The sequence below is a fragment of the Aureobasidium melanogenum genome (genome assembly GCF_000721775.1).
Source record: "Aureobasidium melanogenum CBS 110374 unplaced genomic scaffold scaffold_9, whole genome shotgun sequence".
NCBI lineage: Eukaryota > Fungi > Ascomycota > Dothideomycetes > Dothideales > Saccotheciaceae > Aureobasidium > Aureobasidium melanogenum.
In genome coordinates, this window is record NW_024470061.1 from 93,598 (window position 1) to 115,224 (window position 21,627).

The window sequence follows — 21,627 nt, forward strand, 5'->3', positions numbered from 1 at the left end:
TAGCCCTGCCAAGAAGGATAAGGGACACAAGGACGATGATGATAAGATGATGCGCTTTGTCTTTGGCTTGTAGGTCTGATAGACCATTTTGCACTTCCACACTATAGAGTACTGCGAACTTGATTCTGTAGCCGAGCTTCTACCATGTTAATTCGCAACAAAACTGCCTTCTCTCGTTCTCATCCCAGCCATGGCCTTTGCTTCATATCGTTTCTCTAGTATCTGTATCTGCTCTCAAACACGGTATAGAAGTGACGTTGTGGAGAGGATACTGTGCTACTCACAATCGCTTCCTGTACCTCCTTCTGTTGAGCTCTGACATTCTATTTCAGCATACCCAACTCGAGGCTGAGTTGTAGTGAGGAGAGAAAGCTTTATTCTCGAGATACAGCGAACAGTTTGAAAATGTTAGGAAGTCTAAAAGTGTGTATGGGTTTGTTAAAAAGCCTCTAAGAATGCTGTTTGGTTGTTGTAAACTGCCAATGCATGCATGTATTCGTTCGTCCCGTATATCCTTTCTCTTATGCCCCAAACTCCTGAGTTGTAATCAAATAGGTATCTTATATCATCCTCCCCTTCACTTCATGAACCCTAGTCTCTTCTCTCTAGCCTCCACATCTCTCATTTCCTCGTCCATCACACTGTTGAAGTGGTCTGCACCGTCAAGGTAGACGTGATGACCAGCCTTACGGATGATCACGACCTTGGAATCGCCATTTTCCCTTTTCTTTTCGTCTTCCGTGGCAGTGGAAAGAGCCCTTTGTTTCTCGGCCTGCATCTTTTCTGCTGCAGCACGACCACCTTCTTTGTCCATCCAATCGTTTTCTCCGTACATGAGGACGACCGGAATACCTGTCTCACGGACCTTCGATAGACCAGTAGGAGCAGAAGAAGCGTTGTCAGGAGTTGGGGAGGAGTGAGGCTCTGAAATCCATTGACGACCCACACCCTGTATGCGGCGAATCAGGGGGCTACGAGCAAAGGCACCAGGAGCGAGGATGTATGCCAGGGCGTATTCACCTGATCCTCGTTGACGGAAAAGGGAGTAACTGTAGTCGTGCAAGGCTTGTGACTCTTCGGCTGGCAGGTGGCTAAAGCGACGGCTCGTCCAACCCGATACTAGACGAGGGCCCAGAGGACCGGACCAGCGAACAAAGGAGAAAGGCGAGATGTTTGCGTCCCAGAGAGTGGTAAGCCACTTCGGCAATGGCTTCTTAGGCGGCTTGCCACTGTTGTTGGCTGCATCTCTTTTCGCCTTTGCGTTCAAAAAGTTGTTGTTGTCTCCAGTCTTCGCTGATGCCGGAATGTCGGGATTTGTACCGTTGACAGAGTTTGCCTGATCTTGAGTAAATTCATTGACCATGGTCGAATCTTCAGGTTCAGGCATATCGGCATTGACAGCGTAGGGATCTTCTGGAATACCGACAGGCGAAGCCAGAATCAGCTTGTTGAGATGGCCAGGGTACTTCAGAGCATACGCAACGGCCATGTAGCCGCCCATGCTGTGACCAAGCAAAGTGAAACGATCGATACCCTTCTTGACGCGCCATTCTTCCAGAGCGTCAATGAACCAGTTCTCGGCTTCTTCGATTTTTCCCTGACGGTCTTTGGCGTGAATCTTGAACGGAGGACGGGATGAACGACCCATACCGAGCATATCCAGAGCGTATAGTTTCCAGCCTGGCAGTCTAGACAAACTCTCAAAGTTGCGATAGAAAAATCCAAGACCAGCACCGTAGCCGTGAATCATGACAAGGTTGTTGTCAACTTGCTCACCAATTCTCTCGACCGAGAATTCGTTCAAGAAGCGACTCTTGCCTGACAATTCCACCAAGTCCGAGTTCCATTTACGAGGACCGTATGGGTCGCTAACAGTCGATGTAGTTACTGGATCAGCTTGACGGGCAGCGGTCTTGGTGACATCCTGTGTCGGGGCAGTCGTCGAGGCAAGGGCAGAACCGGTCTGGGTGTGAGTCGGAGGCTTTTGAAGATATGGGATGAAAGAGAGGACGCGGTGTTCGGTAACGGCAGGAGACAGACCAGCCCACTGAAATAAGTTAGTGATGAGGATGGCAAGCCATGCACGGAGATCTGCATACCCATTGACTGAAGCCCTCCTTGTAACCGAGGGGAAAGTATCCGGTCTTGCCAGCGGTCCTGGTGGCCTCGGAGGGAGTGTCTTTGCGCTGAGAGGCCAGCATTGGTCTTTGACCACCTTCTGTGTCGGAGGCCATTCTCGGTCTCTTTGGTGTGCTCTTCGGTGTTGTCGGGTGGCGGTTTATGCAGAGGGCGTTGTTGAACGATTCGCTAACTTGATTCCAGGCCTGTTTCCCAAGGCTCAGGGTAGCGCGACTGGCGCGCAGATATTGTGATCGGCTAATCTTGGAAGAGAGATGCTAAAAGAGAGGAGGGAAAAAAGGAAAGAGCGACGGACAACGACTTTATTGTACTGGTCAAATAGGCAGGTACGGAGTAGGCGGTCTTATGACGATGCAGGCAGCAAGGACGGAGTTTAGGTCAGCCCGCGTCTCCGGGTCCGCCGTTGAATCAATCACGGCGCCGCATGCATGAGCTGACGCCAGTCATTTCTCAATCATCCATATCGACAATACAACATTGCTACTGCCCCACGTCGCAAAGTGCTACCCGAAATCATGAGCTGAACAGAGTCATTCAGACATGTCGACATCCACGCTGGATAGAATCGTGAAGGGGGCACCACCCCCAGACGTGTCTCTCGATCAAGTCGCACAATCCGCCCGTCGCTCGAGCACCACCACTCTTTCGCACTCGCATTCTCGCTCACGTGGAGACTCCATCACCGCTCCTCACCCACCCGCTACCTCCCAATCTGACCCCCTGAACAATCTCCCCTCGTCGCCTGAGCAAATCAAGCTCAATCTCCTCATCCTCGAATCTTCTCTCCGCGCCCAGTACCTCTGTCTCCATGCTCGCTTACGTCTCTACCTTGTCTTGATGACCGCTCTCGGTCTCTGGATCTCAACCTTTACATATCTCCTCTTTCTACGCCCGCGCGAAGATGGCAAGGGTACTGGTGGCTCCCCTTACTGGGTCGTCGACATTGCTGAACGCTTAGGCTGGGTTGGAGGTCTTGTGACTGCTGGTCTCGTCTGGGGGACCGGAATGTGGGATCGTGGCATTCGCTGGCCCAGAAGGTGGGTGAATATTACAAACAGAGGGCTACGAGGCTTCAATCTCAAACTTGTTGTCATTCGGGGTCCATGGTGGAAAGAAGCCCTTGGCTATCTTTTCTTCCTGGATCCTTGGGGCTGGTGGGGTCACGTCAAAGGCATGCGATTTGAATTCATGCCAAAAGATATTGAGAAATCTACGCTTGATAACAAGGACAAGGTTGGTTTGTGGGAGACTGGTGGCCGCCATGGTTGGATTGAAGAAGATGTTGCCCCTGGAGGAGATGTTATCAAGCTCCTCTTGCTGCCAAAGCCGTTTTCACCAGACTTCCGAGAGGACTGGGACACCTACAGGCACAATTACTGGGAGAAAGAGAATGAAAGACGCTCTCAATTACGAGCAATCATCAAGACAAGAAAGAGGCAGTTGGCAAAACAGGAAGGTGGTTGGCTATGGTGGACAGGATGGAGGGGATGGACTCGTTTGCGACACCCAACAAGACCCAATCATGATCAATTGAACAGAATGCAACGCGAAGCTTTGCGCGAGAAGCACAGTCTATCACATATGAGAGAAAAGAAGGTCAGGCCAAGCTCAATCTTGCGAGAAAACAGCCATTCGCGCTCAAGCTCGAGGAGTTCTACCCCTGAGTCACTTGGACGTCGGTCCGAGGAGAAGCTACGCAGGATGAGTAGTTCTCACAGCCTTAGAAAGGAACGGCCAAAGACAGCTACTGCTAGGCGCTCGAGTCGTCTGGCCTCTACAGACTCCAGGCCGGGCACACCCAGCTCAGTGGGCACTGCTTCTGAGCACGAGACCTCGCCAACGTCTTTGCACAACCGCGCGAGTAATTTGAGCATTAGCTCAACGTCAACCTGGACAAGTGATGTACTCAAGGAGGACACACCGCCCACTGATGTCGACACGACCGAGAAAGATCAGACGACGCCTAAGCTCTAGCCTTGCGATTGCTGAATATGATAACGACTGTTCTTGTTTCTCTTCTGACCATCCACTGATCCTTGCTGCTCTGGTGATTGTAACATAGCATAAACGCTCGCTAACATTCCTGCTCTAAAACATTCAGATGACTTTGAATTCCTTCAGGTACAAGTCCAAGACTCGTCACATGTTTGGCTTGTACTACCTGGAACCAACACGAGCCATGTAGCCATCCCGTGCTGTGTCTTGAGTCTGACGAAACATATTCAGTCATGAATGGGGAGAAGTACGTCGGCAGGGGTCAGCTATGGAGTTAACAGTCTGCAGTGTGTTGGACGTTAAGATCACAGATTGTCGTCCGCATGTGACAATCATCGTCATCGGTAAAGCTTGATATGCCAGCCTGTCTGCCATTGTTTCCATCGATCACTATAGCCTGACGGTAATCCCGTCAACCAAATACCCAGTTAACCTGATTTGGCAGTCAACATATCGAAACCGCCAACCAATCCACAAGGGGATCAACATCACGCTCAAGTTCGAACCATTGAAGCAGCTAATACTTCCACACTACTCGGCTTTTCATCGCATATTTTTCAATACAGCGCCTCTGTGGAAAGAGGTCTGGTCACTATACCGTCAGACCTGTGATTCTTTTTTGCTGAGGATCCTCAGTTGTATTTTGTCCTGGCGCATTGCCTTGCGTCCGCAAATCACGCTCGCTCGTCTTGGTCTCAGCATCGATAGCAACATGGCCTTCTTCTTTGTTGTCTCAGCACTCATTTGAAACCACACGCTTTATCCGTTGCTTTGTAGAAGTACAACGCATTGTCTCTGTTGCAAAGTCTGTTCAGTCGGACAATGAGCTGACAAAGAAAGTGGGAACAATGTTCTGATCCTTCTTGAGATTTCCTGAAGGATATCGCCCATTACAAAAGCATTCATAAGCATCCACTAACCATCTCCATCTTTTGTACCTTCACGCAGAACTCTCTTCGAGAATCCAAGATATCCACGAAGATACCCCTCAACATTCTTCTGGCAGGCTGCAGAACTTACCAAGTCCGTAAGTCCTCAACCCCCAAGCCTCAATTGACGAGGAAACAGTATTTATCTTAACGATCATGTCTTTGAATGGTGAGTATCAGATTGCGAGCTGGAGTGAAATCTTCTGCCAATGCTTACCGATTGGCAACAAAAAGCCTGCCGCTGGCCCAGATATCGAGATGCAGAAAATGTCCGCATCCTCTCGCTACTCTGCGATCAACAACCCTGTCATTCCTGACAATGTGGTTAGTGCTAACAACCCCGACAACATTCAAAGGCCTTCGCACACTTCTTGGTGGTTGAGAGACGACTCGTCTTCGTTCCCTTCTGCTCCTCCCAGCAGAAGTGGTGCCATGAACCCTGTCGCTTCTTACCTTGATCCAACTCCTGGACCCACAGGAATTCGCACCCCTCCTCGTACGACAGACCCCTACACGTCTCCTAGTCATGTCAGATCAAGTATTGACATGTTCGTTCACAATCCATATTCGCCTGGAGCTCCTGCTCCTCGCACTCCTCAATGGGTCTCTCGTGTTGAATGGGCTGAAACAACTAGTCCTAGGCTTGCGTCCTCAGTCTACCCAGTGTCTGATTCTGAGTTCAGCAGTGGGCCTAGTTGGCGCCTTCCTGCTCCTTCGTCTATCTACTCTTCTGATGCTGCCGACTATACTCCAACACCAGACCCTCGTCTCGGTGTCCGTGTCCCAAGCATTAGCCCTAGAGCTGCTTCTTATGCCGCTATTCTTGATGTTCAAGCTGATATTGATGCCAGGCGCTCCGAAGTCGTGTCACCTGCTGGTCAGACTTCTCCATCTCCAACTGGTTCTGTAGACAGCATTGACTTCTTTACTGGTGAAGCTAGTAGACCTGATTTTGGCGAGAGAGTTGAGAGATGTGGTGGCAGGACAGCTCCGGTCAGACCTCCAAGGTTTGCTGGCACTAGTCCTTATATTGCTTGAAATTGCTCTGATGAATTCTGCGTTTTTGCTTTTTGGTCTTTGGCAGGATGTTCTGAGTGTTTCTGCACGCAACTATTATAATAGAAAAAAATGAGTATCTCTTTCTACAAAACGTATCTTTTTGTTTGTAGTCATTATGTCGTGCCTCTGTGTTGAGTCTCTATCTACTTTTTTTGGCCCACTGTGTGATTATGATCTGTGGTACCTTGACGAATGACGATAATGTCTTCTATTGTTCCCTGCCATCTTTTGATTTTGAAGCATATTGTTTGGGTATTGTGGGACAAAGCTATTGCGGCGAGAAAGCCAATGTGGCCAAAATTTGACCAGCCGGGATAAATGGGAATTGAACTTCTAAGTGCTCGATACTGTGATGTGCCTTCTCAGAGTGCCAAAGGTAGGTAAGATTTTCATGGTTTTATGTGGTCTCAATCCCACATCATTTCCATTGTTTGCATTCTCCAAGTCGAAGTTGGGTTCAATGAATCAGTTTTGGGTGAATTATAGTTTTATCGAATAGCTAGAGTACAAGGAGGTTCAAACTGCTACAAGTTGCAAACGTTGTACCGCCAGCCCGTCGCAACCCTTGAAGCGGACAACCACAACTATACAGCTGCGGAGTATTTCTCCTCGTCTAGTGATATGTTGCTTTTGAGATGTCGGGGCACGTCTTGAATGGGCATTTTCGCTTGGTAGCCATCCTGATCTTCCGCAGGAGTGGTTCGTTCACCATCACCAAAAGTGGGTTTAAAGAAACCGTCATAGGTTCTCCAACAAGCCCTGAAGATTGATTCTGAGAAGATACGGAGCCAAGGCGGAGTGCGACCATGCTCATCAGCGAATTTTGCATTGAGACCGAAGATAAGCACAATGAAAGGTAGCCACAGAGTGAGGAAGATGAACTGGCCCATCTGCTGCTTGTTGCTGGTAATTGTGTATGGTCGGATGTTGTTGAGATAGTCCTGGTATTCGTAGGGCAGTTTGCACTCAGCGGCTCCATCAGTGATGAGCTTCAGGTAGCGAGAGGAGGCTTGTGCGTAAGAAGTATCCGGACGTTGAAGTCTTCCTCCATCCTTTGGGGGTTGGGAGCCTGGTGGAATAGCAGGAGCGAACAGGGTATGAGCCTTGAAAGGCTTAGTGGTAGGGTAGACGGGCACAGGGCGGGTCGGATCCGAATTCTCGAAGGGATAACAGTCGATGAGGATATCTTGGTATGAGGCGCCACCTCCTTCAGTGGCAATGATGTGGGCATAGTCAGTGGCAGTGACTTCGTAGACTACGCCTATCAAGCCTTTGTGCCATCTATCCTTGTGGTAATCGTTGGGTGCAGGCGCTCCCTCCTTCTCCGATAGACTTGGCACATCCTTATCAGGATCGCGACGGGCAGTGTTTGCAAAGCATGGCTCCGAGTAGGCTATACCAGGTAGATCAAAAGTCAAGCGTAGTTGTGGGATCTGAACGTTGATTTGCGACAGAGGCTTAATTCCTCGCTTGCCTCGGAAGGTTTCGTTGCACAAATTGGAACCGTAGGCGAGATAGAGGAATGTCTCGGTCTTCGATTCGGCACCAGCTGATAGAGACTGTTCTCTTCGCTCCAGGCTTGTCTCTGGTAATGTTGGATAGGTCGAGAGAGCCAGTGTTTGAGGGCGGGTCGTCTGTTGCGTCGCATCGCGCAGACTTCTGAAAGCCTTGGCCAATCGGCACGTATTTTCTGGCGAGTCTATCATGGCTGTCAAATGACACACAAAGGTGCACCCCTCTGGATTCCACGGATCCAAGTTGATACTTGACCTTGACCACGAAGGTGTTTCGGTAACCTTGTCGTTCCGAGATTGGTAATCCAATGACGATTGTGGTCTGTGCTCGATTATCTGTCTCGGTTACGGACTAACACTTACTTCCGTCCTTCTTCGCTACAATGTGAGCATCGAAGAAGCTCTTTGGGGTTGATTATGCCTCCTGCCGTGATTGACATGTAGGTGGTGAGGCTTTTCAAAGAGTATCATGAGCAGCCTATCTGGTCTTCTCGGGCTTCTCGATTGATCGAGCTGAATGGCATAAACAAGGACAGAGGCTCTTGAGCGAGCGAGGACAACTAGGAGAAGCTCTGCAAATTTTCTGGACAGTCTTTTGTGATGGGTTTCGGAAAGAGCATCTGGTAAATTTATGTGGCAGATCAGGTAGGTGCATCCAGGCGAGCATGTGACAGAATCCGACAGGCGCGACTTCCTTTGGCGTGCACATCAACAATCAGGCAGATGCGCAGCCATGAATGCCCTCGCTCATTACAGTCATGGCCTCGCCGATGCCTGTTGGAGTTAAAACCGCCGTGTATCATTGTCCCATCAACGCTAGTTCTGATCCAACACCTGTAAAGCCGCCATCACAGAAGACACAATACATCACTCAAGTGCCCAGATCGCCTTCTATCTCTCAGCGGCTCCGTCCCAGTGTTGTCTCGGAGAGCTATTCTGGCGACTCTGTTCAAGATTCTCTTGAGCATCATCACTCAGCGCCTGCTCATCAGCCTAGTACTTTCCTCGAGTTCCTCAACCAGAGCGGTCCTGTCGAGAACAGCCAACCTCCGTATACCTCGTGTGAGAAAGACCCTATCGCTTCGCGTCCACAATCTCAGGATCAAGTCATCGCACAAGGCTCTAATCAAGGACTTTCATCCAAGCATTTACCCTTTGAAAATCACACCATTGAGGAGGACTCGGTCAAAGTCTCGCCATCAGCACGCCTGCAATCCCAAGGCGATACCGTGGATATTTCAGACGAACCACAACGCCGAACTCCGTCACAAAAGGAGCCCGTTACAGAGTATCCAAGTCAAGCACATATTCCTGTACATACTGAGCCAGACGACGACGACGACGAAGACATTCAAGACTGCATCACAGTTCGCTCTCGCCCTGTCACCTCGCCTATTGAGCTCAACTCACGACAGAGCACAAACGACGTTGCTACTGTCTCATCTACTTCTCGTGAACCAGAAGACATCTACAACGTGACTCCTCTCTATCGTGTTGGGTTTTCGCAGCCGAACGTTTCTGCTACCACCGGCATCACTACGCCCAGCATGCCTCCAAAAGCCTCAAGTACCAAAGGTACTACGTCTGCGAGCCAAAGCCGAAAAGCTGCCAGTACAACTTCAAGGAAGACATCGAAGCCTGCCCAGCCTCTTCCTGACATTGTTAATGAAGGCGAGACCTCATCCACGGCTATTCTTCAAAAGTTGAGAGCTGGGGGCACCAGTCAGGCAAACACAACGCGAGAAGCTTTAAAAGTCATGCCTAAGATTGTTTTCGGAACTGAGACTTCTCAAAAATCTGCAGCGCGTCAAATGCAAGCTCCTGCGAACAAGCCCGCTGCGAAACCTTCACTGCAACGTCAAATTCGACCTTCAGTCCTGTCTACCAAACAGTCTTCCCGTGGGCCTGAGCTTCCTGAGGGTGGTGGCGAGTTTGAATTTTCGCCCGATCCGATTGCGACTAAACGTCCTGCTGTTCCATGGCAACCTGAGGAGGTCAAGGGCAAATCGACCAAGATCACGAAGTCAACAGCTGCATCATCGTCTCTGAGCAAGAAGAGCAGCAAGATTCAACCAAAGAAAAAAGCTCCTAAGGCTTCAGAGAGTGATGAAGACAATGATGATGAGGAATACAGCGCACCCAAGACGTACAAATCGAGGACTACGATTACTACACGAGCAAGCACACGAGCTCAAACGCAGACGGTCACCAAAAAGGATGGACTCAACGTTTCTACTCGAAACAGTACAGCAAGCAAAGCTGAACGAAAGGAACAGCAGCCTGTGCCACGAAAGACGGCTTCGTCTCACAGCCGAGAGGAAATTGAGGACTTCGAAGACAGCGTAACTCACATCAACTCTGGTGGTGCTGCTAGCCCGCAGCCAGCAACTCTATCTCCGCCGGCAAAGCCTCCTGTAATCAAGCAGACCAAGTCTCGACGTGCGACCGAAAAAGCGACACAGCTTATGAATGATGTGATTTCCAGTCCTGATCGGTAAGAGCTATACCTACTACTCAATCGCTTTGCTTACTGATGTATACAGTGCCACAACTCCAGCCGCTACCAAGGCACAGTCCAGTAAGAAAGTACCTGTTCCGCGAGCGTCCTCTAGTGCAGCGCATAAGACTACCCCAGAGCAAGGTACCACACGGCGGAACCCTGTCTTCATCGACGACGATGGTTCTAGTGATGATGGCGAGAATGCTCTGCACGACGATTTCGATGTCAGCTATGGTGAGATCATCACTGAGGGGATGGGACAAAAGCCACAAGACAAGCAGAAAAGTTCTCCGACCAAAATCAAAGCTCAGTCTCGAGTCGCCGTCGCTCCTGAATCGCCAATCCAGCAGCCATTGGACCATGTGTCCGACACCCTCCCCAATCCTAGCTTGGTGGCGCAAGAGCGTGCTCAGCGCAAGCCAAATATTGTAGAATTCGATGCCAATGGACCTAGGAACCAGGGTTCAAGACGTCAGACGAAATTTTTCGACCTGGACATACACGATCCACCATTCGAAAAGGCTTCGTCTCCAGATCTTGACCAGTTCGATGTACAAGAACCATCGCCCACATTTTTCACGACGTCGGGCCCAGACACGCAGCCGAAAGGAGTGCTCGACCTCAAAGCCCCTGAAAGTCTCACTCACGAAGACGACCTTGTATCATTGCTCGCTACAACTTCCAGAGGTGTTGCCGCATCGAAACCAAAGTCAAACGGTGAACAACTTCGACAAGCTGTAATGGCCGTTGAGATCTCTACACCCAGAGAAATGAAATCGACAGAATCTGAATTATTGGCGAAAGCAGTCACATTTGATCACGAACCAACGAGCACCTCACGGACCAAACATCCCACGAGCAACACATCTCTCCATGGCAAGCATGGCAGTGTTGAACCTCAAGCTCACTCTGGGTTTTTGGTTGAAGAGTACTCTCAACAAGTATCCAAGAAGCATGGAGACTCTGATGCAAAGCTGCACGGAGATGCAGATACGACCAAGTCTATGATGCGACTGGCCAGGGACAAGGCAACATTAAATCTTGATTCTGCAAGAAATCCTATTCCTGTCGACTCGACACAAAGAAAGCACACTCAAGCCTTGTCTAATCAGAGTGTTTCACAAATGCAAACTCAAATTGTGCAGCCACAACATGTTGACAGATCTGCAAAGACAAATGGCAGTAAAGCATCAAAGCCTTTAGTAGAGCACAATCAGGAAGATATTACAGGAACATGGTCGCAGTTCAGTCATGCCACGCCGCTCGCAATCGATCGAAAGCGGCCGTCTATGGAAGTGGCTGTGGAAGCTTCCAAGCGTCTAAAGCCAGGCTATCTTGGTTCTCGCTTGAAATTGACACAGCCAGCTGCAGTAAAAGACGCAGTCTCACGAAAGCTGTCTCAGGTCGATGACAATGGATCTCCTATGCCGTATGGAGGAGAAGTCTCGCAGGAAACAGCACTCGCTCCTCGAACAAGACAGAACGCTATCATTACTGCCTCGACTCCGACCAATCTTGCAGTGCACCAAGCTACGGATGAAGCCTTCGCCCGGCCTACGACATTGGCGCGCAACGAGAGTCCTAGACCGAAGAACCCCTTGAAAGAGATGCGTGCGCTACAGGAAGACTCACCACCTCAGGTCTCGCAACCTATCATGCACACTGGCTTCGGCAGAGATAAGCAGTTCACTACCGAAATCCTACTGGCATTCAATCTGCACAAGGATAATCCAAAACATGCATCTCCAGTACCATCTAGGAGCCCACCACGAAGAGCCGCACCTGCAAAGAAGCTAATTGGTCTTATGGAAGCATTGCGCTCGGAAGCGATTCAACAAGCAGATGCATCAGGAGCCAGAGAAGATGACGAAAAAGAGGATCCAGAACCTGAGGAGCCTATGGATGAAGAAGATCCAGACAAGACGCTTGTGAACGAAGACTCGGATGATGGGGACAGTAGTGACGATGATGGGTCTGGATCACGGAACTCTTCGGATACAGATGGCGAGAATGTGGCAAAGAGTGCTCTGTCAATGTGGAGAGATGCGTTGGAGTCGCACCAGGGAGATGTTTACGATCAACTAGTGCGCATAGCGCATCGATTGACGAACCATCTGAAGGACCATGAGACTGCCATCAACGAGATCAAGACAGACTACAGCCAAGACGGAACGAAACTCATCCAACGTCTCGTGAAGGACAACGAAGCCAAGCTTGAGCAGTACTGTACCAAGCGATCAAAGATTCAAGGAGCTGTAGTTATGGGATGTGAGAAGGCAGGCAATAGCCTCTACAATGACATGAAGGATGTCAGGGCTAGCCGCGAAAGACTTGTCAAGACGTTGCAGAGACAAGTGGATGCGTTGGGAAGGCTGGACCAGATCATGCAAACTTACCAGGCATGAGAAGTAATAGGAGGAGCAGGAAGGAAGGAGTTGCTGTTCTGACAGGGCTGATATGAACAAAGCTGTATTTTTAGAATCAGGTAGTGTGCTAGATGGTAGATGAGCGTTGCTGCATAAATACATGAAAGAGTTATGCTTGTCGCGGACTGGTCGGAGTTTGGGAGTGGTCTGGAGCCGAGGCGCGACGACACGCGGGAAAGGACCCTCGGACGTCGTCATAGCTTGACAGCCCACTTGACAGGCGTGCGCAAGCCTCTTGATACGCCATCCATTGACTTTCTTTTCCTGTAACAAAGACCTGTGTTATCTAAACCTCTCGAGCCTTTTCCTTGCATTGTCACCTTCCCTTCCGTGCGCCAACAAAGTCTGAATCGTACCCCACAAGAAACGACAGAGCACGCACTTCAGAAGCACTTTCCTATATCAGTCATGTCATCGGGATTCCACCCTTTCGGAGGACGAGTGAGCAGACGTTTTGGTGACAAGGTATGTTGCGCCATTGTCTTTTATGCGGCCGCCGGGCCAAGGTTTTCATCTTGAACCAACTTTTGACGGACGAATCATACAGTCGCTTCATCCGGATGATGCCTATCTCAGCTGTGAGTAAAATCCGCCGCTACTGTAGAGTGGCACCAGCTGACTGGCAATAGATCACGACATTCGATGTACGCTCTGCCATTCCCAAGTCCTTTCACACCGCGCATCCAAGACTGATCAAGCCACGCAGTGACGGTCGAAGACGTTGATTGCATCAAGAACGACTGGCTAACCGACAATGTACTTCCTTGCCTTATCTCAGATCGCTGATCACTTTGGCTGACCGAGACAACAGGCCATCGCCTTCTGGGAAGAATACCTCGAACACGAAAAGCTGAATGCCTACCCCAAAGCCCGCATCGTCCTCCTCCGCCCCAGCATGGCCTTCATGCTCCTCCAAACCAACGATCCCATGAGCCTGAAGTCCGCCCTACCGAGCTTTGAACACACAACCCACATCTTCCTCCCCGTAAACGACTGCCGCGACGTCGAAACAGCAGAAGGCGGGTCCCACTGGAGTCTCCTTCTCGTCAGTGTGGTCGATGGAGTAGCATTCCACTACGATTCCCTCTGCCCATCCAACATGGAAGAGGCCAAAATGCTGTCACACCACATCTCGCAACTTCTACAAAAGCCGCTCAAGTTTGTGAATTTGGACGATTCGCCGCAGCAAGAGAATGGAAGTGATTGTGGTGTGTTTGTGTGTTTGCTCATGCAACATTTGTTGCTTGGACGATTGTTGCAGGCTCATGCGCAAGATAAGGTTAGCATGAGTATGAAGGGCAAACACGTGGATGCTGCTGGCGGTAGGAAGGAGATGTTGAGGGTGATTGAAATGTTCAGAAAGGAAGGAGAGAGGAGACGCTCGTGAGTTATTTTCTTGTGCCTAGAAAGGAGGGCCTTTTGCTGACTGGAATCACAGTGGATCCCATCACCGCGGCGGAAGCGAACACAGTCCCTTCTCGCTCCACTCGCCTAAATCAAGATCGCCGCCACGCATCGGAGACGACTAGAAGTTGTGGACCAAGCTATGGAGTTAGACGGCGACGCAGGATTGTCTGCAAACACGAACATTGACGAAGGAAATGGCATTGCGAAAACAAAAACATGACATGAGATACAGTTGATTCGATAGCATGGTACCTGGGAGTTCTAGAAGCAAGAGGCTCTACACGGTAATCAAAATGTCTGTGGATCACCAGCAAGCTGTTTTGAAGAACGGGAGGTTTGCCAACATGGAATCTTGAGTCAAGTCAAAATTGCTTCATGCTCTGAAAGGCAATTTGCTCTTGTTTAGAACCAGGTAAAACAGAAGTTCAAATTCATCGTATTCTCAAGGCTAGCGTAACGAAACATGAATTATAGAATCGCTGGTGAACAGCAGAATACTGGATTTGCATTTTGCTATCTTTGCTTTGGAAGAGAATCCGAGTGATGGAAAAGCTGGCGGTCCGGAAAGAGCAGCAGCATAATTTGATTGTCTTTTGTTTCGTCATGGGATAATTTCGTTTGCTCTGTCTTTTACATGATCATACATCCGATACCATACATAGCCCTCTCGACATCCCTCCTCACAGCATACCAATCCGCCCTTCTTTCCGCAAATTCATAGACTTCCTCTGCGCGGAAGATGCCATGGTATCTGTCGTTGTCTGCAATAATGGTCGCCAGTTCCTTGCAGCGAGCCATTCTATTTGTTGCAGAAGCAGACGTTGAGAAGATGGAGGTTGAAGTGTTGTTACTGCCGCCACCGCAGTCGACGAGGTAGATCTGTGAGAGTTCTCGGAGGGCCGAGTAGTAAGGTAATAGGGATTTTTGGCGTAGTGAAGTGATGAAGGAGCTGTAGAGGTTGACGTCGCTGCGAGGAGGATAGTGTCAGATAGCATTGAAAGCAGATGGAAGTGGAAAGAGAGTTACCTGATCAGTTTTATCGCTCCATCGACACTGATGCGTTGGCGTTTTATATGCTTGCACAGCACACCGAACAACCTCAACCCGACTTCTTGATTGAACACGTCCAGCATGTTCTTATCCGTGCTGCCCACCAACATGCCTGTGTGCTGTTGAATGGTATCCACTATACGTTTGGCGGTCTCCGTAGGTCCAATATCCACGAGGCCCATCATACTGGCACGTTTATCGTTTGCTGTCAGGTTTTTGGCATCCACGGCGTCCGTGTTGAAGTCGGCGGTGAGCTGGAGTGTTGCGCACATGTACTCGACCTCGTCCATGAGGACATCGATACCCTTCCCCATGCCTGCTGCTACACGCTCATCTAACATTTGCTCGAAGCGTTTCTTTTCCTTAACTGCTGGGTTCAGGAAGTCATCGCGGTCGGTAAGACCAGGTGTGACTAGCTCTTGCATGTAAAACACATCAACCATCTGTTGGATCAGGTCTCCAACGTTGACAAGTTCGAGGAAGGTCACTAGTGGCTCGACTCCACCGGCGGCCCCTTCCTTTTCTGTTTGTCCTGAGCGGAACTCTTTGACGGCACGCGGGTTGTAACTGCTCAGATGACCTACTGCCTTGTCGAAACCGTTTTGGATATGTCTTCGACCGAGAATCTCCAGAAGGCTGATGAAAATTTTATCGCACTGTTCTTTCGTCAAGGTTGCGTATTTGTCGCCCATACGAATGAAGATGGCGGCTCGCTCGATTGATGCTTTCGCATGATGGATCAAACTCAACGCTACCTCGATGCTGAACAAGGTCTTGATCCCTTCAAGTCGTGAATTCATAATGGCAGTTTTGGCTGCCAGCTCTGTTGTTGGCGCCGGTCTAGATGGGGTTGGAGTATCTGGTGTTTCAGGTCGCGAAGTCTGTTCCGTGCTCGGGGCCTCGACTATAGGCGCCGCCTTGTTTGCAGATGGGAAGGTTGGTAGGGCGTTCACGGGCATCATGACCACTTTCTTGAATGAAGATAGGAAATCGCGTTTGGCGGCTTGTCTGTTCACGCCCGACATGAAGAACGATTCAGTCTCTGCCTCTTGATCTGAGAGTCGCTTCTCCCAGGCACCGACTTCGTCATTGCACTTTGAGGTGAAGTAATCAAGCTCTTCTGTAAGGTAGCGATCCACATGTGGCTCGAAGATGTGGGAGATGACCGCTTTTATCTGATCATGGAAATCGGTACCAGATGATTTGGGTGGTTGGATTGAGACTGCAAAGCGCATGGCTTGTTCAAATATTCCAGATACAGCCTTGAGGTATGTTTCCACATTGTTCTCATGAGCTTCGATGAAAAGAGTCGTAATGTAGTCGGAGACGATGTCTTCACAGACGCGAGTCGTGAAAGGAAGGAGGACGTTGACGGAGCTTGGAAAGACTTGATCAATGAGTGAAGATTGCATCGACAACATCGAAGCCAGTTTCTCGAAGAACCTTTGGGAAGGGTTCAGATCCACGTGTCCAGGAGCGACATCTTGCAAAGATTCCAACGGACTTCCGGTCTGATCCTTCCGGCGCATATAAGGGTGATTTGAAATGAAGATGTCGACACCTGCAGCCCCACCATTTAGGGAAACCAAGACATGAGCATATCGTCTCATGCGATCGACATCTTGCGCCTGGTATGCCTGCTCGAATTCACTGATCATAGCATTCTCAAAAATACCGAGCATGGATTCGAGCTTGTCTTGCCGTTGGCGCCACTTTTGGGCACCGTCGCTACGTGCGAAGACCCTCAAATCCGCAAGAATACGAGCCTGCTGCTCAGGGTCTTGAACAAGACGAAAAATGGCTGGGTCGGACGAGTTTTCTGATCGGACTAGATTGTAGTAAAAGGGACCCAGAGCACCATGAACTTTGCCGTACTCTTGTCTAGCTTGGCCTCGGATCGAACGAACCCTTCGCAGAGCAGTGGTGGCAGCTTTTGCGTCAAAGATAGGGTTTTGAGATAGAGTCATGTCATCAAAGCCATCGGTCACACTGCTGTGTCGCGGTCGCCTGGGTGTTGCAGCTTGTTCCAGTGACTTCCGTGCTTTCTCTTCTTCATCGTGTGCGTCGAATAGTGTTAGATTGCGGTCAACCTGCGGACGGCCACTGAGCCTCTTCTTTTTTGATTCTTCGTATCGTTGTCGTGCTTCAATCTCATTCCACACACCCATATCTTTTAATCTGGCTACCCATCTTGTGTCATCATATACCATCTCTTGCAAGCGTTTGGATACTCGAGCGCATGTTATCAAGTCGGAGACGGGGAGGTAGTCAAGGATGGTAGCAATGAGTTCTGATCATAGTCAGTATGACAGCAATAGTAAACATCTCGGTGAGAGTGATTGACCGGCAGGTAGAACTGGCTTCAGAGTGAGGATCTGAGTGGCCTTGAGAGAAGCAAACACATTGCTTGGAGTGTTTGGTCGGCGGGCATCTATACTTGTTAGACCAGCCCTTTGCTTAGGGAGGCCATTTGGTCCAGCAGCGGCCCGAGGTAATGGGCTGCTCATGCTGATACTATTCTATGCGATATGTGAGGATTGAAAGCAGCAGACGACATGCTTGTGTGTGCTGTCTGCTCTCGAACTTGACCACTTTACAGCAACAACAATGACTGACCCTTGGTGCGTCAGTCTGGAGAAGAAGCTCCGCACGCTCCGGAAAGCGGAACCTGCTCCACCATCGCTCCTTCCCATCTTGTTGTCTACCGAACCATTGCTTTCTTTCAATTCTCTTGGTACCATGCAATATACAGTATGCTGAATCTCAGACGCATTTTCTGCAAGTAGATGATGCCTGGCCTTCACGACACAATCTTAGTCTCTATCCTGGTCACGACCGTGTCGTAGTGGGTTTGGGGCTCCGCAAGACTCATGCAAGCCCAATCGCAATCTCGCAAACCCAGCCACACCTCGACCCTCAAGCAGGTTTGTTGCGACCCTTCTTGTACTCCCTTTGGCGTGTCTCAAATCGTAGGTCCTTGTACTTTTCTCTTTTCTCGTTCCTCATTCTCCTTGTCAACATACACCGCATACACAATGTGTCTTGTCAGCGTAAAGGAGGACCACGACGACTACGCTGTCCCAGCCCGGGTTGTTCGACGAGAGCGCCGCCACTCTCCACCTCGCACCACAAGAGTCTCTCGCACATACTACGAGGAGGCTCCACGCCCTCAGGAGCGAACCTACATCATACAGCAACCTGCACAACCTCCTCCTGTTATAGAGTATGCCCCACCGCCATCCGAGCACCACGACCACCATAATAGCCATTATGATGCGCCTCCACCCCCACCCTCTGTACACGCATCAGAGAGGCACTCTCATGCTGGCCCTCAATATGTTGAAGTAACGCCATCCTCGCGCTCGAGCAGCAGCAGTAGCTCCAGCGATGGCGATCGATCCAAAACAACCTCTCGCTCTAAAGCCACTGGCTCTCGGAGCGAGTACCACCTGCGAGAGAAGGAGTATGTGAGGGAGCGTAGGAGTCCGCATCATCATGGGCAGAAAGAAGATTACGATACATATCGCTATGTCCAACCTCCTCGCGTCTCTGGTCATCGCAGCAGTGGAAACCTTGGCCCACGGAGTAGCCAGATTGACGACCCTCGCACTAGTCGCTCGAGCTACAACATAGTGATCGAAAGCGGCAGAGAACGAGAATATCGCCGTTGATCGTTTTGTCCTTGCGAGGCCTGATTTTGATTGAAACAAGTCAGGCACTGTTTACCCTTGTCCTAAGCATGCCCTTCCCTTCTCGTAGCTGGCTGGCCCGCTTGTATTTTGTTTGCTGGAAAAAGCAGTTTGTGTTTGTGCATATACATTTTCAATTATACCTGCTTGTCAATTGACTACCATCATCCTGGTTCCGATTCGTTTCACCTAGGCTTCACAAGGCGAGCACCACCGCACAGTCCCTGCGGATCACCAGATCCCACTACGATGGAGCAAAAGAATGAGCTTGTCATCCTAGCCAGGAGCCAAAAAGGTTTGGACGACTAGGGGATCGAACCCTAGACCTTCAGCATGCAAAGCAGACGCGCTACCACTGCGCCAGACGCCCAATCATAAGATCATGTTCAAAACTTTGGTAAATAATCTCTCAAATTGTTGTGGTAGACAGGCTTCACAAGCTGAGCTCCTTCCTTTCTCAAATCGCGTGTCACTATCGATTCAATGGTGAAAATGAGGCTCAAGGAGAGATGATCGATCATAAAATATTGAGGCTCATCTCAATATAATCTTCCGTAGGATCTGTCGGAGATAAGGCTTTACGTCGTCTATAGATCGTCTATCGTGATCAGTTTGATAGCAAACGTGAGGCCCTAGGGCAGATGTCCGATTTCGCTTCTTGTATTAATGGCTGGTATAAGGTGTCATGAGGTGAATGACCCGGTGAGTGTAAATGCACTCGCGAGAAGGTTTCTAGAAATAGCAAGCTCGAGCAAAAGGTCTTCGTTATCTCGTGTAAATCCTGGCAAGAAAAATCTATGCTTTAACCTCAAACAAAAACTCCCTATCCTATGCCGATTTCCACCACGCTAAATTTTCATTCTGTCATTATTATACAATTTTGCTTGGTCGAAGAAGAGAAGAGTACGGTCGTAGTGGTGCATTTAATTAGACCTCGGGCTTGCCGTGCTCGATTGCCCACTCCTCGGCCTCTTGCTTCAGGCAGCGCTTGGCATACCAGAAGGTGCACAAGGTCCAGACTCCGGCCCAGATGAAAGGAACGGCCCAGCCGACCACATAGGCAGCATCTTTTTCGAGGGTGAAGATCAGGGCAGTGATCACGCCAGCTGCTACCTCTGCACCAATGCCCCAGAACAATGTCAGACGGTGAAGCATTTGGCGGAAGTAGTGGCTAGCTTCGTATCTGACGTTGAGTCTCTCACGGAACTCAATGTTACCGCCGCCATCAACTGCGACGATGTCTTCGATGATCCAGTAGATTCCAGGGCGCAATTGGGAACCAGCAGGCATTGAAGAGATGCGGAAGGGTGAAGGGATTCCCAGAAGACGCATCCCGTCTTGAATAATCAACTCGGAACCAAAGGCAAACATGAGGGAGGAAACAGGCATCGCTAGCAAACGGATCGGTGGGTTCTCAGGAATAGTGCCGCTAACGAGTGGTCAGTATCGCGTTTGAGGTATTTTGGATCCATGACTTACACAATGAGCTCGACAATGATGATGACCCAGGCAAAACTGAAGTTCCAGTGAAACCAGTCGAGCTAGTTCGAGAGTTAGTACTGTTGTCTCTGTGGTGGCCAAGCTTAATATCTTACGTATGATCTGCGACCTCCGATGACACGACATGTGCTGCCTTTCTTGAACAGGTGCCAGAAACGTAGTACATATTCGAAGATACTGATACCACCCAGGGCGGCTGTGACGATGGAAAAGACGGTGTTTGGCGAGAGATTTGTGCCGTACCAGAGGCCGAAGTAGAGGGCTAACGGCATGACGATTGAGTCGAAGAGAATGAGGAACCAGAAGATGAAGATACTACGCTTCCTCTGGCGCAAGTCGTACTCTAGCGACGGCGGAGCATATGGGTTGATAGCTCCAGGTTCTCTGGCAGGTGCTGCGAGACTGGTTCGGGGCAGAGCTAAGGACCTTCGAGGACCGAATGCGTCGGACAATCTACGTCCTGCCGTGGATGTGCGTGGGGCGCCCGTCGGTGACTGGACTGAAGGTGAATGTACACCATCGGCGGTGGGCGACATTGGTGGTGAACGAACACCATCGGCGGGTGGAGATGTTACCAGCGGTGAGGGCGCAAAGTCGACGGTTGGAGACGTCGGAGCCATGGCGAGTCGTGTGTTTGGTCGTGTGTCGAGGCAGCGATGTTATACTGCCAGTCGTCAATAAATGTCAAGTCGCATGTCAGGGGCACGAGCGACGGACTTATTATTATAAAAGTGTGAAACAGGTGATTGTTGGAAAGCGTTTTCCCAATGGCTTTCTGGTTCCGGATCGCGGGTAGAGATTGTACCGAAAACAGAGAGCAGGCTGGTTCGGACGATTGAAATTCGAGTGGGATCAAGACGACACAAGCAGGGAGGCTGTGTATATCGAGTAGAGCAAAAGTAGGAGCTCAACACTTGCAATACATGTAAGCTCGAGACTAAAGACCGGTGGTTTGCGTATGATATCCACCTCTACTCGCGGGTCAAGATCGAGACCCTGGGCAGGAGCGTGACGTCTGCCGCGCCCACATATTGCATACCTCGTCATAGGAGTCGCTATGAGGCTGAACGCCAAGGAGTCTCGTTCTCGTCCCTAATGATCACGAGCCCTTACAAGACGCCTTGGAATTGCTATACAACGTGCGAATGTCACTAGAAACTAGTTCACCTCTCTGTGATCTCTGAAGCATACAAAAGTCTTCAATTTTGCAGAAGTCAGTTGGGATAGCTACAATAAATTGCTTGCCGTAATTCTTTCGTCAAGACGCAAGGCGACCTATCGAGTACATCTGCATAGCTTGTTTCTGAAACGAGTATTCCGTGCCGGGCGTCGGATAAAAAACCTAGCTTGCGCGTTTCGTAACAAGTCACTCAAGCCATCTCGGTCATCGGCCATCGAAAAAGCATCGCGATATATCAC

General features: G+C 49.9%; 9 protein-coding genes across 9 annotated transcripts; 5 read left to right on the forward strand and 4 right to left on the reverse strand.

Annotated features, from left to right (window-relative positions):
* Nucleotides 1-577: 577 nt before the first annotated feature.
* M437DRAFT_47624 (alpha/beta hydrolase) lies at nt 578-2,201 on the reverse strand (the record flags this gene model as incomplete). The annotated part of the gene is made up of 2 exons (XM_041021486.1): nt 578-2,047; nt 2,100-2,201. 2 exons carry the CDS (start codon nt 2,199-2,201, stop codon nt 578-580), a joined length of 1,572 nt encoding a protein of 523 aa, XP_040880052.1.
* Nucleotides 2,202-2,679: 478 nt separating this feature from the next.
* On the forward strand, nt 2,680-3,612 carry M437DRAFT_48041 (uncharacterized protein; the record flags this gene model as incomplete). Its single annotated transcript, XM_041021582.1, has 1 exon — nt 2,680-3,612. A coding segment is annotated over one exon (933 nt), but the record flags the coding sequence as incomplete, so codon positions are not given.
* A 1,607-nt stretch (nt 3,613-5,219) lies between these two features.
* On the forward strand, nt 5,220-6,101 carry M437DRAFT_74940 (uncharacterized protein; the record flags this gene model as incomplete). Its single annotated transcript, XM_041026328.1, has 1 exon — nt 5,220-6,101. One exon carries the CDS (start codon nt 5,220-5,222, stop codon nt 6,099-6,101), a length of 882 nt encoding a protein of 293 aa, XP_040880054.1.
* Nucleotides 6,102-6,706: 605 nt separating this feature from the next.
* On the reverse strand, nt 6,707-7,828 carry M437DRAFT_47970 (uncharacterized protein; the record flags this gene model as incomplete). Its single annotated transcript, XM_041021563.1, has 1 exon — nt 6,707-7,828. One exon carries the CDS (start codon nt 7,826-7,828, stop codon nt 6,707-6,709), a length of 1,122 nt encoding a protein of 373 aa, XP_040880055.1.
* A 566-nt stretch (nt 7,829-8,394) lies between these two features.
* Nucleotides 8,395-12,541, forward strand: M437DRAFT_84078 (uncharacterized protein; the record flags this gene model as incomplete). Its single annotated transcript, XM_041028039.1, has 2 exons — nt 8,395-10,130; nt 10,180-12,541. The coding sequence occupies 2 exons, from the start codon at nt 8,395-8,397 to the stop codon at nt 12,539-12,541; spliced, it is 4,098 nt and encodes a 1,365-aa protein (XP_040880056.1).
* Nucleotides 12,542-12,970: 429 nt separating this feature from the next.
* Nucleotides 12,971-13,949, forward strand: M437DRAFT_47599 (cysteine proteinase; the record flags this gene model as incomplete). Its single annotated transcript, XM_041021484.1, has 5 exons — nt 12,971-13,027; nt 13,110-13,140; nt 13,192-13,206; nt 13,269-13,318; nt 13,374-13,949. 5 exons carry the CDS (start codon nt 12,971-12,973, stop codon nt 13,947-13,949), a joined length of 729 nt encoding a protein of 242 aa, XP_040880057.1.
* A 650-nt stretch (nt 13,950-14,599) lies between these two features.
* M437DRAFT_47977 (F-box protein) lies at nt 14,600-17,526 on the reverse strand (the record flags this gene model as incomplete). The annotated part of the gene is made up of 4 exons (XM_041021567.1): nt 14,600-14,752; nt 14,840-14,936; nt 14,996-17,309; nt 17,364-17,526. 4 exons carry the CDS (start codon nt 17,524-17,526, stop codon nt 14,600-14,602), a joined length of 2,727 nt encoding a protein of 908 aa, XP_040880058.1.
* Nucleotides 17,527-18,054: 528 nt separating this feature from the next.
* On the forward strand, nt 18,055-18,690 carry M437DRAFT_48199 (uncharacterized protein; the record flags this gene model as incomplete). Its single annotated transcript, XM_041021612.1, has 1 exon — nt 18,055-18,690. The coding sequence occupies one exon, from the start codon at nt 18,055-18,057 to the stop codon at nt 18,688-18,690; it is 636 nt and encodes a 211-aa protein (XP_040880059.1).
* Nucleotides 18,691-19,665: 975 nt separating this feature from the next.
* Nucleotides 19,666-20,564, reverse strand: M437DRAFT_14926 (uncharacterized protein; the record flags this gene model as incomplete). Its single annotated transcript, XM_041018786.1, has 3 exons — nt 19,666-20,137; nt 20,188-20,249; nt 20,304-20,564. Coding segments are annotated over 3 exons (795 nt in total), but the record flags the coding sequence as incomplete, so codon positions are not given.
* Between the last annotated feature and the right edge of the window lie 1,063 nt (nt 20,565-21,627).